The sequence below is a fragment of the Sinocyclocheilus rhinocerous genome, unplaced genomic scaffold, assembly GCF_001515625.1.
Source record: "Sinocyclocheilus rhinocerous isolate Xijiao unplaced genomic scaffold, SAMN03320098_v1.1 scaffold4023, whole genome shotgun sequence".
Lineage (NCBI taxonomy): Eukaryota > Metazoa > Chordata > Actinopteri > Cypriniformes > Cyprinidae > Sinocyclocheilus > Sinocyclocheilus rhinocerous.
This window is the reverse complement of record NW_015667282.1, coordinates 584,204-602,260: the sequence shown is the minus strand read 5'-3', so window position 1 is coordinate 602,260 and position 18,057 is coordinate 584,204. Positions and strand designations below refer to the sequence as shown.

Here is an 18,057-nt window from a genome sequence, read left to right as displayed (position 1 = left end):
ATGTTTATATATATATATATATATATATATATATATGTTTGATTGATTAGCATATCATGTAATTAATTTAATTGCATTTTTTAATCAATTGACAGCCCTAAATTCAGTCGTTTTCCTTTTTCAGTCCTAACCATCTCCCCATTTCCGTAATGAGCAGTAATACTGGACACTGTGCCACATTTCCATTTTAAGTTATGTCTCTGGCAGTGCAGCACTGATGTCTGCTCCTCAGTATCTGATGGACCTACAATGAAAATGCAGCCTGCATTAAACCAGTCTTTCACCACCGTTCTAGTTTCTATTATCTTCCACTACCGATCCATTGCTCCACGTATCCAATTAGTGATCTCACATTATTCATGATACAGGCACAATCAATGTTAATTTGCAATCCAAATACCTTTTTTCTATGGACTAGATACTAATATACTTTTATGTAATGTATCATCAACATTTTCCCTCAACCTTGTTGAGATCATCTTAATGACATTTTTCTTTGTCTTCTTTTTTATCTCAGGTGTTCACAGGTATCTTCACAGCTGAGATGTTTGCCAAGCTGATAGCCATGGATCCATACTACTACTTCCAGGAGGGCTGGAATATCTTTGATGGCTTCATTGTGAGCCTGAGTTTGGTGGAGCTGGGGCTGGCTGATGTAGAGGGGCTGTCTGTGCTCAGATCCTTCAGATTGGTGCGTTATGAGTGAAGACATGTCCATGCACGTTTTTATACGATAGATAGTAATACATTTTATTAGAGATGTGAGCATCACTCATGCATTCTCCCTTCTTATACCAACACTAAACTTTTAAACGGTAGAGTAAAATGTCCCTTATTTTCTGATTCCGAACCTTTTGTGAATCCCAAACTTCTCTCTCATGCAGCTGAGGGTGTTTAAGCTGGCTAAATCATGGCCCACTCTGAACATGTTGATCAAGATCATCGGTAACTCTGTGGGAGCTTTGGGAAACCTGACCCTGGTGCTGGCCATCATCGTCTTCATCTTTGCTGTGGTGGGCATGCAGCTGTTTGGGAAGAGCTATAAAGACTGTGTGTGTAAGATCGCCGTGAGCTGCGAGCTGCCCCGCTGGCATATGAATGACTTTTTTCACTCCTTCCTTATTGTGTTCCGGGTGCTGTGTGGAGAGTGGATCGAAACCATGTGGGACTGTATGGAGGTGGCTGGACAAACAATGTGTCTCACCGTATTCATGATGGTGATGGTCATTGGAAACCTGGTGGTGAGTTTTAGAGTTCTTCTCTGCTCAGTTACTTTCCCATGTTGCAGTTCTTCCCACTTTTTTTGTCACTATTTCCTTCCTCACTGTAAGAAATGTCCTGCAACGCTGTAAGGTATCCCACCTGTCATTTTGTGCTTCAAAAGGATGTTTGAACCAAAAAATGACAAATGGGACAGCCTATGGTCTTGTGGACTGCAAGTCTTCATCATATGTAAAAGCTAAAGCGGTGATCTTCTCTTGATCAGGTGCTAAACCTATTCTTGGCCTTGCTGCTCAGCTCCTTCAGTGCTGATAATCTGGCAGCCACAGATGATGACGGTGAGCTGAACAACCTGCAGATTTCAGTGATCCGCATTAAGAAGGGTATCGCTTGGTTCAAAGTTCACGTACGTCTCCTGGTGGCCCACATCCTGAAGAAGAAACCTTTGGAAGACGAAGACAAACCTCTTGATGACATGTATGACAAAAAACTCAACATCATAGGTAACCACACCGGTGTTGACATCAAATGTGGCGATCTGAACTACCCCAAGAACGGTAATGGCACCACAAGCGGCATTGGTAGCAGCGTAGGAAAGTACATGATTGATGAGGAGCCCATGTCCTTTATACACAACCCCAACCTAACTGTACGGGTTCCCATCGCTGTGGGAGAGTCGGACTTTGAGAACCTCAACACAGAGGACTTCAGCAGTGAGTCGGATGTGGAAAATAGCAAAGATGTGAGTATTACTAAAGTCCCTTTTAAGGAAAGTCAATTCACTTGGTGGCCGTATTTGCAACGCCTCCAGGTAGCTTTTTCCGGCATGCAAGACCAACTCCTATCTACTTGAATGGGGAAATGCTGAAATCTCAAAAACTGCTTACCAAATTCAACAATTTTAAAGAATAGTTCACCCAAAAATGAACATTTTATTCATCATTTACTCACCCTCATGTTGTTCAAAACCTGTATAAATGTATTTCTTATGTTGAAAACAAAAGAAGATATTTTGAAGAACCAAACAGTTTTGGTCCTCATTGACTTCCATAGTAGGGAAATAAATACTATGGAAGTCAATGGGTACCATCGTTTGATTACCAGTTATTTGTTTTCATAGCCTTTAATATGTATTGTTTTGTTGGACAACATTGGGCGGTAAGTGAAATACATATATATTAAATACAGATTTTTTAAATACAAATACAAAAACGAAAATACCGAGATATATACCTTATATGTCGCAAATCGGCCAAAAAATACTGAGATATGAATTTTTGCCCATATCGCCCAACCCTAACCGTAACCAAACTTTTGAACAGTAGAGTAAAATGTCTTATTCTCTGATTCCGAACCTTTTGTGAATCCCAAACTTCTCTCTCATGCAGCTGAGGGTGTTTAAGCTGGCTAAATCATGGCCCACTCTGAACATGTTGATCAAGATCATCGGTAACTCTGTGGGAGCTTTGGGAAACCTGACCCTGGTGCTGGCCATCATCGTCTTCATCTTTGCTGTGGTGGGCATGCAGCTGTTTGGGAAGAGCTATAAAGACTGTGTGTGTAAGATCGCCGTGAGCTGCGAGCTGCCCCGCTGGCATATGAATGACTTTTTTCACTCCTTCCTTATTGTGTTCCGGGTGCTGTGTGGAGAGTGGATCGAAACCATGTGGGACTGTATGGAGGTGGCTGGACAAACAATGTGTCTCACCGTATTCATGATGGTGATGGTCATTGGAAACCTGGTGGTGAGTTTTAGAGTTCTTCTCTGCTCAGTTACTTTCCCATGTTGCAGTTCTTCCCACTTTTTTTGTCACTATTTCCTTCCTCACTGTAAGAAATGTCCTGCAACGCTGTAAGGTATCCCACCTGTCATTTTGTGCTTCAAAAGGATGTTTGAACCAAAAAATGACAAATGGGACAGCCTATGGTCTTGTGGACTGCAAGTCTTCATCATATGTAAAAGCTAAAGCGGTGATCTTCTCTTGATCAGGTGCTAAACCTATTCTTGGCCTTGCTGCTCAGCTCCTTCAGTGCTGATAATCTGGCAGCCACAGATGATGACGGTGAGCTGAACAACCTGCAGATTTCAGTGATCCGCATTAAGAAGGGTATCGCTTGGTTCAAAGTTCACGTACGTCTCCTGGTGGCCCACATCCTGAAGAAGAAACCTTTGGAAGACGAAGACAAACCTCTTGATGACATGTATGACAAAAAACTCAACATCATAGGTAACCACACCGGTGTTGACATCAAATATGGCGATCTGAACTACCCCAAGAATGGTAATGGCACCACAAGCGGCATTGGAAGCAGCGTAGGAAAGTACATGATTGATGAGGAGCCCATGTCCTTTATACACAACCCCAACCTAACTGTACGGGTTCCCATCGCTGTGGGAGAGTCGGACTTTGAGAACCTCAACACAGAGGACTTCAGCAGTGAGTCGGATGTGGAAAACAGCAAAGATGTGAGTATTACTAAAGTCCATATCAACTTGTGGAAAATGGGCATCCGATGACCCCTTTAAGGAAAGTCAATTCACTTGGCGGCCGTATTTGCAATGCCTCCAGGTAGCTATTTCCACAGTGCAAGACCAACTCCTATCTACTTGAATGGGGAAATGCTGAAATCTTAAAAACTGCTTGCCAAATTCACATTTAAATAACATATTTAAAATCAGACGTGAACTGTGCTATAAATCTTGTTTCTGATGCTCTAATAACATTATAAAGCATATATTTTTAAGGTCCAGCCAATGCGCATGTGCGGTCCTAAGCGTGAGTCTCAGGACACTAAATGTTTCTTTGGGAACTGGAGCTTTTAAGTTCTAACACCAGCTGCAGTGGCACAATGACTTTGCCAACTGGCGATTGGCCCTTTTATTTAGAAGGTGGGGCTTATTGCGCTTTGAAATTTCTCCCATTCATAGTAATACGAGTGGAGTGTCTTGGTGTATGTTGTTGTTGTGGCAATACAAAATTTAAGGCAGCTTTGATGTGCTGTTTCGTATATACTGTATAAAACCAAAGCAGCATCAGAGTTGCCATATTAATGCTTTAATGCGGCATTGGATCTTTATAGAAAATTTGGAGGCAGCACAGTGTAAAGGCACCTTTTGACTTTCCTTTGTATTTTAGGCTGATGAAAAGAGATACAATTCTTAGTTGTTTTTAATTTACTGTTGAAGGAAACTCATTTTGGATTTAAAATATTTATTCTACAATCTCAAAAAGGTTATTTTGTGTGTGTGTGTGTGTGTGTGTATGTGTGTGTGTGTAAAAGCTAAAGTAATATGTAATGTGTATATATATACATACACATAGTATATAAGCTAAAGTAAACCAGAGGAAAATTGTATATAGCCCATACAGTATTCTTTGAGGAATTGAAAATGGCTTACTGCTGCTTACTGTACAGAATTCACAAGGATCATCATTTTGAGCCCATGTTGCTTTTTGCATCCTTTCACTTTCAGAAAGAGTTGGCTTGTGTATTCTGGCAGAGATAGACTTTCTTTTCATGGCACATGGAAAATTATTGTGTAACATTCGGTTGCATCTCTTTATATATTTCCTGAGGCCATATTAGGGCTTTTTGATTAAAGATGACTTCTCTGTTAATAAAATGCCAAAAGAAGGCTCGTTGAGTCAGTAGAGCATGACTCAAATAAATATAGATAATCAGGACTGCATTGACTTGTACAGTCTTAGAGAAGCAAGCTAGTCATTTTTATTTTGTGTTTGATACTTTGACAAATGCATTATGCTCAAATGCAAATACTTTAATGAATCAAATGATGAAAAACTTTAATTAGGGAGTATGATCAAATTATGGTGGTATGTGTTTGTAGAGCGTGACTAGATGAAGTCAGTGTCAGTAGTTGATTACAGGCTGCAGATTACAGCAGTATGGGTGGATTAAGGCTTTGCAGGCAGTATAAGAATGTTGAGTTGTGCTGTTCCTGTGATTTATTGCCTTGCTGAGTGCTGAGCCACTCAGCCAAAGAATAGATGCAGTCCACCAGATGATGTAATGTTTTTCCTTTGCGTGTGTGTTCAGACACGTGCATTTGTGTGCAAGTTTCAATATAATCAGGTTATTAAATCTGTGGTAACAAGAGAGCAACAAAGAGCATAGCTAGCCACTAAAAGTTAATACTGTTTTATGTCTGATTTAGCATGCTACCAGGCACAAGAATGAACCAGAAAACAATGTCAGCGATCACTTATCATCCAAAAACATTTGTAGTTCAAAATTGCAGTTTACCTGTGGCCCTTAAAGTGAGGATCAAGCGTGAATTCACGTGAATTGAGTAATATTGAGAACTGAGTAAGAAAAATAATGCACTTTTATAATAGTTATCATTGATATTAGCACACACATACATTTATACTGACTCTCCTGTCATTGTCCTGGTCTCTGTGCAAAGACTGGGTCACCTTGACCCAGTTTAGACGTAACAGATCCAGTACGGCTGAACTACACGTGCTGAACATCTAGCCAGTGGCATCACAGTAGATCATTCTTGTTAGCCAATCGGAGCAGTGCTGGTTGGTCCTTTATTTTTGATTGGCCAGGCTGGGTCAGGGAGGACTGCAGTGGTGGTGTGTAAGGGTTGTTTGATGCTTTTAATGCTTTAGACTGCTGGTGTGTGTGTGTATGTGTATTAACGATTCGGGTTTTATAAAACTGCTGTGTCATCCTGACCTGCTGTGATCAGGGTCAGGCTTTTCCAGTAGGCTGAGGAATATGTTTTTTGTGTTTGTATGGGTATAATCACGTGCCTGTGTGTGTGTGCGCATTCTTTTTAAATTATGGTAGGGGATTGCAGTAAGAGAGAGTTTGATGACTCTGCACAAGGCTTATACGTCACATTTAAGTTGCTTCCTAGTAAAAATGTCATATATATCATATCATATCATAATAGCATATGTAGACACGCTAACATTTAATACTACAACTTGTAATAAATTAATAATCAGAAATAATGGAATGTATGTTCCAGTCTCTGTATGATTATTTTATTATATTAGTATAAAAATGTGTATAATAATAAAATCAATAATAAAATTTATTTATGTATCACATTTACCACATGCTGGTAGTTTCAGTTTCACATAAAATTATTATTATTTTTTTTAGGTTTGGCGTTTTTAATTAATATTGTTTATAATGAATGCCACTACAATTTTTTTTTTTAACCAGGAATTCTGGAGTGTAATAACAAAATGTGACATATCTGTTTTTGTTTTGTTTTTTGTTTTTGACCCAATGCGACCTATAGTCAGGTGTGACTTATTTTCCGGATTATTGTTTATTTTCAAACAATAATCAGAAATATTATTATTATTATTATAACAATGAATATTATATTGTATTAGATTATGATGGTAACAAATATATGTTGCCCCTTTTGTCTCATCTTTCAGTTGTTGTTTAGACATAAATACAGATGTGCTGTACCATAATATGTAACAAAAGGTAAATCAATACACAACACCTGATTTGCATAAAATACAGCAGAAAGTCATTCATCACTGTCTGATTTGCATATGTAGGCCCTAGATGATAGTTTTCAACCTTGTTAATTCAGATAGTGTTGAGTCAAGGTTAATTGTGTCTTGGGTAGAGTGAATGCTAATTAAGCTAGACATCCAGAAGAACAATGAAGGTCAGTGCTAGGACACATCTGGCCTCATTTTTTTTTTTGACTCACTGTTACTCATGTTCAGGTATATTATATTGTATCTTGCATTCAGGGATTTCTGTGGACTAACACAACAGCAGAAAGCAGTGATTGGAGGGTTGGAGTCAGGATCACCTTGTGTTGACCTTGTTTGTGATTATCTGTATTTTTTTGGAAAGCTCTTGTTGAAATAAATTGATAAAATAAAAGTGGAAGAATTAATCAAAATAAACCAAATGTATATTGATACATCTTTGTGTTTTTGTTTTCCTCTAGCTGGATGACACCAGCTCTTCAGAAGGAAGCACTATCGACATAAAGCCTGATGAGGAAGAACTGGCTGTAGTGGAGGTCGTGGAGGAGTACTTAGACCCAGAGGCCTGCTGGACTGATGGTGAGCAATGCATGCATCTGTCAATTGTTTGAATTAATTACAATTAATAAATCAAATAAATCAAATGTATAAATATTTGCTGAGATATAAAATTAATTGTACAAAATAAACATAAAATTGTTTATACTGTACTGCACATTTAAGGTTCACTAGTAAAGCAGTAAATTTGTTTTAGCTTTAGATAATAAAGCATACATTGTGAGCATCGATTTGCTGTAATGTGTATTCAGTATATGTGTAATATGTTTTTCAGCCTGTGTGGCACGGTACAAATGCTGTGACGTGCCTATTACCGAGGGCTGGGGAAAGTACTGGTGGTTTCTGAGGAAAACTTGCTACCTTATTGTTGAACACAACTGGTTTGAGACACTCATCATTTTTATGATTCTGCTCAGCTCTGGAGCTCTGGTGAGGTCACACACATGCACATACGCTATAGAGTTTCCAAAGAAAAAAGTAGAAACTGGTATTATTTGCTGCTGTTCTCTCAAAAGTGCTAGGATGTAAACCACATTCCATGGATGCAGTACATTGGTGTTCCCTTCATTTTTGTAAAGAATTTGAAGCACATATTCCATGTTGTTAATAAATAAATAAATTAATTAATTAAATTTATTGGCCATATTTATTGATAACCAGAAACCAACATTGATAACAAACTTGCTATCCCCTACTTAGTGGCTGCTTAATTTAGGCTAAATATTTCTTAAATGTTGTTATTTTAAAATTTTCATGTTGTTATTTGTTATTTATTAAATACATATTTCTAGAAAATGACAAAATCACACAAATAAAGGTTTAACATGCATTTAGAGGATTTTACATTGGGGTTACAACAACAACAGGGTAACAATTCATGCAATATTTAGTTTGACCTTCTGAGGTAAACATATTCTGAAGGTTAAGCTTCTTTTTATCATTTACCATTGTTGAAAAGGGGGGTATTTAAAAATATATATATTTTTAAGGAGTTCCAGGGCTTATTTTACACCCAGGTTGTTGAAAGTGATGCAAATAACCTTTATGCATGTTAAAGATAAATTAGTTATTTAATTCGCTATAAATTAGACCAAAAGTGGAGACCTCAAAAATGTCCATTGATTTTTGAACATCAGTGATAAAGATTTGCAGAAGCTGAAAGAATTAAAGACTGAGATAAAGATTCTGAAATAGGATTGGAAAATACATGGGCACAGTGTAGATATCTCAACTTTTCACAATGTATATGTGCAAAACTAATGCGATATAATGCTAGTGCAGGTAGATTTTAATGTGTTTGAGGAGGCATAGCATGCTGTGTGGTATATGATCTATGTAAGTAGCTAATGGCTATCACTATATTGCACTGTACCGGCTCCTGCATCTCAGCAGTCTGTCTTGGGGCTGCAGTATCTCATGTCTGCTGTTGGGGACCGTAGCCAAGTGCTGTAGAAATGGCCCCACATGCAGACAATTCTGCTGCCTCTCTGACAGCTACTGTTAGGGATCGTGCCCAAACTCCCACTAAAGTGAAAGTGTAAGCTAATGTAAGTGGGGTTGCAGTGCCACCCTTTGGTGATGTCAGGGACTGAATTTGATTGTGGGAAAGATGCAGTTGATAAATCTTCAATTAAACAAACTTATTGAAAATAATTTTGCATCAAACATGCATCAAGATTTAGTTACCATAATTGACTTTTGTAGCAATGTAAATTTGAAATGTTTTCATGTGAATTACTATTACAAAAATAGAAAGAAGAATTGAACATTCAGAAACACTGTGCTAATTAAATGTAAAAATCCTCTTTCTCTGTTTTGTTTCTAAGGCATTTGAGGATGTATACATCGAACAGAGGAAAACCATCCAGATCATTCTAGAATATGCAGACAGAGTCTTCACATACATCTTCATCCTGGAAATGTTGCTGAAATGGGTGGCCTATGGCTTTGTCAAATACTTCACCAATGCATGGTGCTGGCTGGACTTCTTCATTGTGGATGTAAGTAACTTACAGTAATATCCATAAATCACAGCTGTTATCCCTTGCACTGCCTCACATCAGATGGATTATTCTGCAGATATATGCAGTAGTTCTGAGTATTTCATGGTGCACTGTCAGTCCTTTTGGCTATTAATTATATTATTCTCAATACAAACAAACATGTTTTTCTATTCTACTCCTTTTGGTCCTTGTGGTCTGCTCTGAGGTCAGTGGTCATTGTCTTCAGGCTGATCTTAAAATTAGATTTGATCTTCACCGGTAGAGTGCTCGGGTGCTGAGGCGCACTCAGTTTAGTGTTTATTAGTCATGTTTCCAAAATATGTATACTAATAATATTTATTTATTCTTGTTATATGTACTGATGTTATGGAACAAATGTTTTCCCCCAAATTGTTTTTCAGAAATGTACAGAAACATTGTTACTAGTGACATTGTTATCTTGTTTTATTTTTAGATATATGATGTATTTCAGTGTATTTCCCCCTTTTCATAATATAAACATTAGAATTAGCAAAAAACTACTTAATGTGAATCTTAGGTGTATGAACAGATTGAGCCTGAATTTGTCTATTTGCAATCATGACATATGTAAATGTAATAATATTGAAATTCTACATTTTAATTGTATAATTTTATATCTGTCATAGATAATTAATTTAGTTGAAACCACATAGAAAAATATCAACATTTAATATGACTCATTCATGTTACTTTTCCATATCTAAAGATTCAAGTGACTAAATTTAGCGTGATATCCAGGTTTAAAATCCAGCAAATCATCCAAAGTTCCCATATATAGGTTTCAAATTATTTTAGCATTTTTTAAATTAAAGTTATTGCAATTATTAATTAAAATTCATTATTAAATACTTCTTAATTCATTTCTATATTTGTGATTACTAATGCTTACAAAACATTGCTTTTTCACTTTGAAAGTGTTTTTATGGGAAATTTTCCTTGCTTTTTTTTTTTTAATTAAATATCTACATAGACATACTTGTAAATTAACTTGCAAAAATGGGCCATTTGGAAATGGTTGACATGGTATTGACGTCAAAACCATTAACACGTCTAAATGACTGCCCACATTTATATACATAGCCTATTTTGGTTTGCAGCCACTTGGCAGGGCCGATTGTGTGTTTGACTACATGTCTATGTGGATATTAGTCCTAAACGAAAGTGTTTCCGATTGCTAGCTATTGTCCCTGACAGGCACTGTAACCTTGTCTCTCTATAGTGCTGATGGACACAGAGGGCCTGAGGGGGCATAAGAGGGCCGGGAAGTGAGGGGCCAGGGTAAGGTCTCTGCTAGGACTCTCTTGTTCTTTTACAGGAGTTCCTCTCTCTCTCTGCCTCCTTACTCTCCCAAACCGACCTGTTATCCTAATGACTCTCGAATGGTCTCGTGTGTACCGTACGCGGTTGGTGTTTGTACGTATTGTGCGTATCTTGTGTGTACAAAGTACAGTGAATGTGCTTGTAAGTTTGTTCACACCTCTTCTCTAAATGTGTCCCTTCACCTCTGTTTTTTTTGTATTTCTCAACCAAAAGTTTCCTTCCAGGTTTGCTGTAAGCTGCTTTCCAAGCTTCGTCTGCCTGTGATACTAAAAACGAATCGCATACTAAGATCAAAAGTGCAAACATTTGGGTCGCCCAACATACAGTACCTATGACTGGTTAACCCCATGTTTAACCTGAATCTCTCTCCTCTCTCTCTCGCTCTCTGTTGTTGACTACACATATATGCATACATACATGAGCAAACTCTTATACGTATATGTATGTATATATCTGTTTACTGCCTCTCCAGCTCAGTGTCAACGTAGGGTCCTCTCTCTTTCTCCTTGACGTCCTCCTTGACTCTAACACTTTGGCCCATCTCTTTCTCTCTTCCTCCCTTCCTCTTTCTCTCTTTGTATAGGTGTCAATAGTCAGCCTTATAGCTAATGCGCTGGGCTACTCAGACTTGGGCCCCATAAAGTCCCTGAGGACTTTGAGGGCTCTCAGGCCCCTGAGAGCTTTGTCCCGGTTTGAGGGCATGAGGGTAAGATCCAGGGCTGCCCTATGCATGCCAGTCACTCTGTGAGAACACGACTGCATGCCGAAAACCACCATTGTGCAGAAAGCAAACCCACAGCTATACAGAGGAATAAGCAAACCTATCAGGATTCTGGAAATCCAAATGACATTGTTTTGGCTAAACCTATCCTTCAAGTGCATGTATTTTAAAACTATCCGCATGGAAAACCTTTTCAACATTGCGTCATGATGCAGCTGAAATATGAAGATTTAGCTTCCTTTTATTGATTTGTTAGATGTATAGAAGTATAATGAAATTCATTTTGCATTCAACTGACATCGCAAATAATCTTATAGCAACTTTTGGGGAAACTTATGGTTTTTAGAATAAAGACGGGAGGGGATATTATGTGAAGCTGCCTCATCACAACCATTCATTTCTTTTCTTCGTTTTTTATTTGCAACAAGATCACTACCATTCATGCAACAACATTAGTTGAAGGCCTTTTTGTGAGGTTTATAGCATCTAAATGCCTTAAAGGTTCACTGTTTCTCTCAAAATACCTTCTAAAGACTTTTTTTTCTAAAGTTGTCCTCCAGCCTGAACCCCTAGTTCCCATGCTCTGTCCTCACCCTGCTCTTTTCTGCAACCTAATACTTATCCACCAATTCCTGCATCCTTACTCCAGTCATTACAGAACACTGTGTAAAAAAGCCACGGCCTACCTCTTCAGTTTGTCTGATCATTTTTCTCAAGGTGTGTAATTATAATATATTCTGGTTTAGGTTTTGATGGCCATATGTTAGGATTAAATATAATAATCACTAGATAACTTGAGCTATAAAAGAGACAACATGGTTAAAAATCGTAAAGAATTTTTATGCATCAATCATAGGCCAATAATGGCATATTCAAGATCGATCACTCAGAATAAATAAAATGTGATTTATGTCAAAAATACATAATTTTCAGTCCTTTAAGCCAAACGTTAAAGACTGTTAGGTAATGTCAATGAAAAGCAACATCAGAAGACAGCAGAAAATTTGCTAAATAATTCTTTGATCACTAGAACTTGAATAGAACTTTTTATCCGCTTTAAAACTAGTTTATTATAGCCTAATCTGGTTTTTTTCTTCACTAAAGTGCTGCATTACTGTTCTTTGTATCCACTCAGTTGTTCATAATCTTGTTTTATCTCTTTGCCATTGCATATCATGAAGAATGCATGTTCTTGAAGGTGTAAGAAGAAAGTCATGTTCCCCCCTTGGTTCTATCGTATCTAATCTCTGAGATTGCATAATTATCACATTGACTTGTGTATTTAGTCGTGCTAATCGTATATATATATACACATCATATATATATATATAAATATAAATTTATATATATATATATATATATATATATACACACCAATCGTATACGTATACACCAGGCTTATTTGCTGAGCAAACTGCACTGATTGCCTGAATGCCTGGAGTATGTACAGGTCAAATTTCACTACCAGAGAATTATTTGTTTTTACTTATTTTTGAGAAATACATTTTTGAAACATTCCCTACACTTTGTTGTAGGATCACTAATTAATTAGTTAGTAAGATCGTTGATATGGTTAATCTTTTTAGATGTATAAATTAGAGGGGGGGCATGGCTGCTGCTAGGATTGATGCCCTGCATGCACCGTTATTGGCTGACCATTTCTGACATCACCCAACCAGATGATATGTGCTGACATCACAGCTTTTGTGTGTACCATGAGTGAGAGGTGATTGGGAGGGTGGGAGACTTCGTCTACTATGTCTACCTTTACATTTTTACCACAAATGTGGCAGGTAGTTTTCTCTTAATATCTGGGTTCTTTCATGACACTAAGTGGTATAATGGTATGGCAAGAGAAAAAAAATTGTTTGGCGGTTATGTATTTATGTATGAGTAATAATAAATTAAAAGTGGCAATGGTCTACAAATTGAATTCCACGTGTCCTGTGGATACTGACGTTGTTTTGCTTCTGTTTGTTTCTTATTACTTGAGACACCGTTGTCAAGCATGAAATTGCTACTCATTCTTATTTTTAAACACTCAGACTCATCATATTTAATACAATTCTGGATTCTTTAGATTATATAGCATTTTATAATAAAACTTTTATCCAATCATCGAATGGGGAACAATGCTGGCTTGCAAATAAGGTAGCAAGTAAGTAATGTGAAGCAGATAGAAGCAGAGCATGTGAAATCCAGCATGCAGCTCGCAGACAGAGAGAAACCACTATGGCTATCCTGTATATTTAAACCTTGATGTGATAAAAACTGCTAAAATTTCAATTTAAATAAAACATTTCATCAGAATAAAGAGTTTTCTTGCATTTTATCTGTATAACCTTTGCCACTTTAATGTACACTTTTTAGTTTTTTTTTTTTTTTTTTTTTAACTTAATTTCTGTTTGGGGATCAAGCCATACCGGTTTACATCATCTTAGTGCTGTCATCTTAAGATTCTATGTTAAGTTACAATATATTTGTGTATTTGTCTCCATGCTCTTGCACGAAAAATTACAATTGGACTTTCGAATAATTCATTATTAAGGTGTTGGCATGGTAATTGTAGAGTAAATCTTAAACCTCTACCTCTTCAGTTTTCTTTTGACAATACATATTAGTGCTACTATATTTGCATGTATATACAGTAGATGCATAGATAATATTGATCAACAAATGGCCAGATATTACTACAATTTATTTGTTATGAAACATTTATCAACAAAAACTCCTAGATGTTGCTCTCAAAGAGATTAATTTACCTTTTTGTTCATGACAAAATGTGTAAAGGTGGAAAATTGGATCGCTTTCAAAAGAGCTTGAAGATATGCACATTACATATTTAACACATGAACATCAGAATAGCTCAATTTTACTCTAACACCCACTTTCTCTATCTCTCCGTTTATTTTTTTTATTTCTCTCAAACACTCTACTGAAATCCATCCCCCTTTTTTGCCCACTTCCCCCCAATTTTTTATTTATTTTTGTCCTATAGGTTGTTGTGAATGCTTTGGTGGGTGCCATTCCCTCCATTATGAATGTGCTGTTGGTGTGTTTGATCTTCTGGCTGATCTTCAGTATTATGGGTGTCAACCTGTTTGCTGGGAAGTACTATTACTGCTTCAACGAGACATCAGAAGAATATTTTAAGAGTGACGATGTCAACAACAGGACAGAATGCTTTGCACTCATCAGTGCGAACTACACAGAGGTTCGCTGGAAGAATGTGAAGATCAACTTCGATAATGTGGGTGCAGGTTACCTGGCACTCTTACAAGTGGTAAGTCATCTCACATCTTTTGTGTATCAGTTGTTTAAATACCCACCATGACCTTGCTCAGTAAACACAAGTTTCTTAATAAATGAACTCTTAAGAGGATAAACACATAGTACCTATGTTACTGTGCATAGATTTGAGTTTGGGTTCTTTCTCCATATGACCTAGGCCACATTCAAAGGCTGGATGGACATCATGTATGCTGCTGTGGATTCCAGAAGGGTGCGGATGTTTTTATAGTTTGACATTGTTGGCTCTTTATTCAAGTGAATCACTTTTTGCTTATTGCTGCTTTCAGGTTGAGGACCAGCCCATCTATGAGGACAACATCTACATGTATATATATTTTGTCATCTTCATAATCTTTGGGTCCTTCTTCACTCTGAATCTCTTCATTGGTGTCATTATTGACAACTTTAACCAACAGAAGAAAAAGATAAGTGTTCTCTCTTTTTTTCACCTCTACAGTGCTGACTTCACCTAAATTTCTTCACTGTCCTTTGCACTTTCACACTTTCTTACTGCATTTTTATGTTATCTTCTATTCTGTCCGTATTTTTGCAAGACATGCTTTCAATTTTGTGCTTAATGGGGAAATCTCCTTAATTACAGCCTTAGTGTGCAATGCTGTGGGTTTGTATGGGCCCCATTTGAGCACATGGGGTTGTCAGGTTGTAACCAGTCTTTTTTTTGTCCCTATACTTTGGAGGTCAGGATATCTTCATGACTGAAGAACAGAAAAAGTACTACAATGCTATGAAGAAACTGGGCTCTAAGAAACCCCAGAAACCCATCCCTAGACCTCTGGTAAGCAGAGAAACAAGCATTTAGATCTGGGTTGCTACACATATCTGGCCATCAATGATTGGTGCATATGATAGACCAATAATGGCATATTCAAGCATGTGTATTCTTTTTATATCTAGAATGGCAAGTGGATAAAAGAAGCATATGGCATAAAATGCAATTGCAAATTAAATTTAAATGCAAAAAGTTGCATTTAAAATGTTTCTTATTGTTACATTTAACTATATTTTAAATATAAATTAAACAGTTTTAAATGTTTCATTTGTCTATATCAAAAGCATTTGAATTTATTATTGTTACATTTAACTACATTTTTAAAAAAAAGTAAAAAGGTTTAAAATGTTTGTCAATTTCAGAAGTGTTTTATTCATTAATTATTTTATTGCTACATTTTACTACATTTTTTTTTAAATGAATTGAAATTTTTCTAGTTTTAAATGTCTATTTGTCAATTTCTAATATTTTTCCAATTTTTGTCTTATTTATTTACTTTTCATATATTAGAACAAATTGCTAACTGATTTCTTTATATTCAATTTAAGTAATACTTCTAGTCCTCTAATCTCTTCTGTATTTCGTCTTCTTTTCCTTTTCTTACAGAACAAAATCCAGGGCATGGTATTTGACTTTGTCACTGAGCAGGCCTTTGACATTTCCATCATGATCCTCATCTGTCTTAACATGGTTACCATGATGGTGGAAACAGATGATCAGTCAGAAGAGACAGAGAACATTTTGTACTGGGTAAACTTCATATTCATTGTGGCCTTCACTGGCGAGTTCGTCCTGAAACTCTTTGCTCTGCGCCACTACTATTTCACCAATGGTTGGAACGTCTTTGACTGCGTTGTCGTCATTCTGTCCATTGTGGGTGAGTGTTGTGTCCAAATGTGATTTCATAAATAGACTGGTTATTTTTCTGTTTTTCTTGACACCTTTCACATTTTATGAGCTTTGAACAGTTTTGTAAAAAAAATGTTTGCTTTGTTTTTCAGGTATGTTCCTGGCAGACCTCATTGAGAAGTACTTTGTGTCACCAACTTTGTTCAGGGTAATCCGTCTGGCTCGAATTGGTCGTATTCTGCGTCTAATCAAAGGAGCCAAGGGCATCCGGACATTGCTGTTCGCTTTGATGATGTCACTTCCTGCGCTGTTCAACATCGGCCTGTTGCTTTTCCTAGTCATGTTCATCTTCTCCATCTTTGGCATGTCTAACTTTGCCTATGTGAAACGAGAATTAGGAATTGATGACATGTATAACTTTGAAACTTTTGGCAACAGCATGATCTGTCTATTCATGATCACCACATCAGCTGGGTGGGATGGCCTCTTGGCTCCTATCTTGAACTATCCGCCTGACTGCAATCCCGAGAAGGAGAACCCAGGAACCACAGTTAAGGGCAATTGTGGCAATCCCTCAGTAGGAATCTTCTTCTTTGTAATGTACATTATTGTGTCCTTCCTAATTGTGGTGAACATGTACATCGCTATCATCTTGGAGAACTTCAGTGTTGCCACTGAGGAGAGTGCTGATCCACTGTGCGAAGACGACTTTGAGTCCTTCTATGAAATCTGGGAGAAGTTCGACCCAGACGCTTCGCAGTTCATCACCTTTGCTAAGCTGCCAGACTTTGCAGATACATTAGAACATCCTCTCCGTGTGCCAAAGCCAAACATCATCGAGCTGATCGCCATGGACATGCCCATGGTGAGTGGCGACCGCATTCACTGCTTGGATATTCTGTTCGCCTTTACCAAGCGTGTGCTGGGTGACAGCGGCGACCTGGACATGATGAGACAGCAAATGGAGGAGCGCTTTGTAGCGGCGAATCCTTCCAAAGTGTCATACGAGCCCATCACTACCACGCTGCGCCGTAAACAGGAGGAGGTGTCAGCTGTCGTCATCCAGAGGGCGTACCGATCCCACCTGGTACGCAGAGGTTTCATCTGCAAACGCAGACCTGCCAACAACAAACTGGAGAACGGAGGGACCAATCAGGAGAAGAAAGAGGACACACCTTCCACTGCATCCCTGCCGTCCTATGACAGTGTAACCAAGCCCGAGAAGGAGAAACAGGACGACAACAATGAAGGCAAGGGCCGCAAAGAGAAAGGCCGAAACCAAAAAGACGTCAGGGAATCCAAGTGTTAAGACTGCTGCGGTAAAACTCATGGACAGTGATAATGATCATGATGATATTATAACAAAAACGGTCATTTCAAGCGAATGGAAACCCTGAATCAAACTATACAGATGTACAGATTAATTTCATTTAAGAGGAAAAACAAAGCCGAAGTAACACGACAAAATTTTTTTTACAAATGTCACTGGTGTATCGAGGTGAAGAAAGGTGTTGGGGTTCCTCAAAGCTTGAAGACACTTACAAGTTAAACCAAACATAATCAGCTTCCTGTGTGACACTGTTGCATCAAGACTCGATTTAAACAGAATCAAATACGAGTTTAAAAAGACAGATACTTGATGAAGTGCATTTTAGAGGGCTATATTGCGCTTCAGTATGGAACTCTTCACCGAGCAGGAATGTGATAATCCAAGGGAGAACTAGGATCCAATCCCATGCTTCTGAACTGCGCCGGTGAACTTTCCATGCAGAAAACAAACAC

The 18,057-nt window shown here is 37.7% G+C and overlaps 1 protein-coding gene across 1 annotated transcript in view; it reads left to right on the top strand.

Annotated features, from left to right (window-relative positions):
- Positions 1–17,674, top strand: part of LOC107733585 (sodium channel protein type 8 subunit alpha-like) — a 32,689-nt gene extending 15,015 nt beyond the window's left edge. Inside the window, exons 11-23 of the mRNA XM_016545262.1 lie at positions 518–691; positions 885–1,241; positions 1,487–1,963; positions 7,184–7,301; positions 7,555–7,709; positions 9,107–9,280; positions 11,208–11,330; positions 14,344–14,628; positions 14,794–14,847; positions 14,924–15,061; positions 15,328–15,432; positions 16,033–16,303; positions 16,428–17,674. Coding sequence (XP_016400748.1) covers positions 518–691; positions 885–1,241; positions 1,487–1,963; positions 7,184–7,301; positions 7,555–7,709; positions 9,107–9,280; positions 11,208–11,330; positions 14,344–14,628; positions 14,794–14,847; positions 14,924–15,061; positions 15,328–15,432; positions 16,033–16,303; positions 16,428–17,584 — 3,588 coding nt within the window. The 3' untranslated portion in view covers positions 17,585–17,674. The remainder of the gene's footprint in view (positions 1–517; positions 692–884; positions 1,242–1,486; positions 1,964–7,183; positions 7,302–7,554; positions 7,710–9,106; positions 9,281–11,207; positions 11,331–14,343; positions 14,629–14,793; positions 14,848–14,923; positions 15,062–15,327; positions 15,433–16,032; positions 16,304–16,427) is intronic.
- Positions 17,675–18,057: the final 383 nt, after the last annotated feature.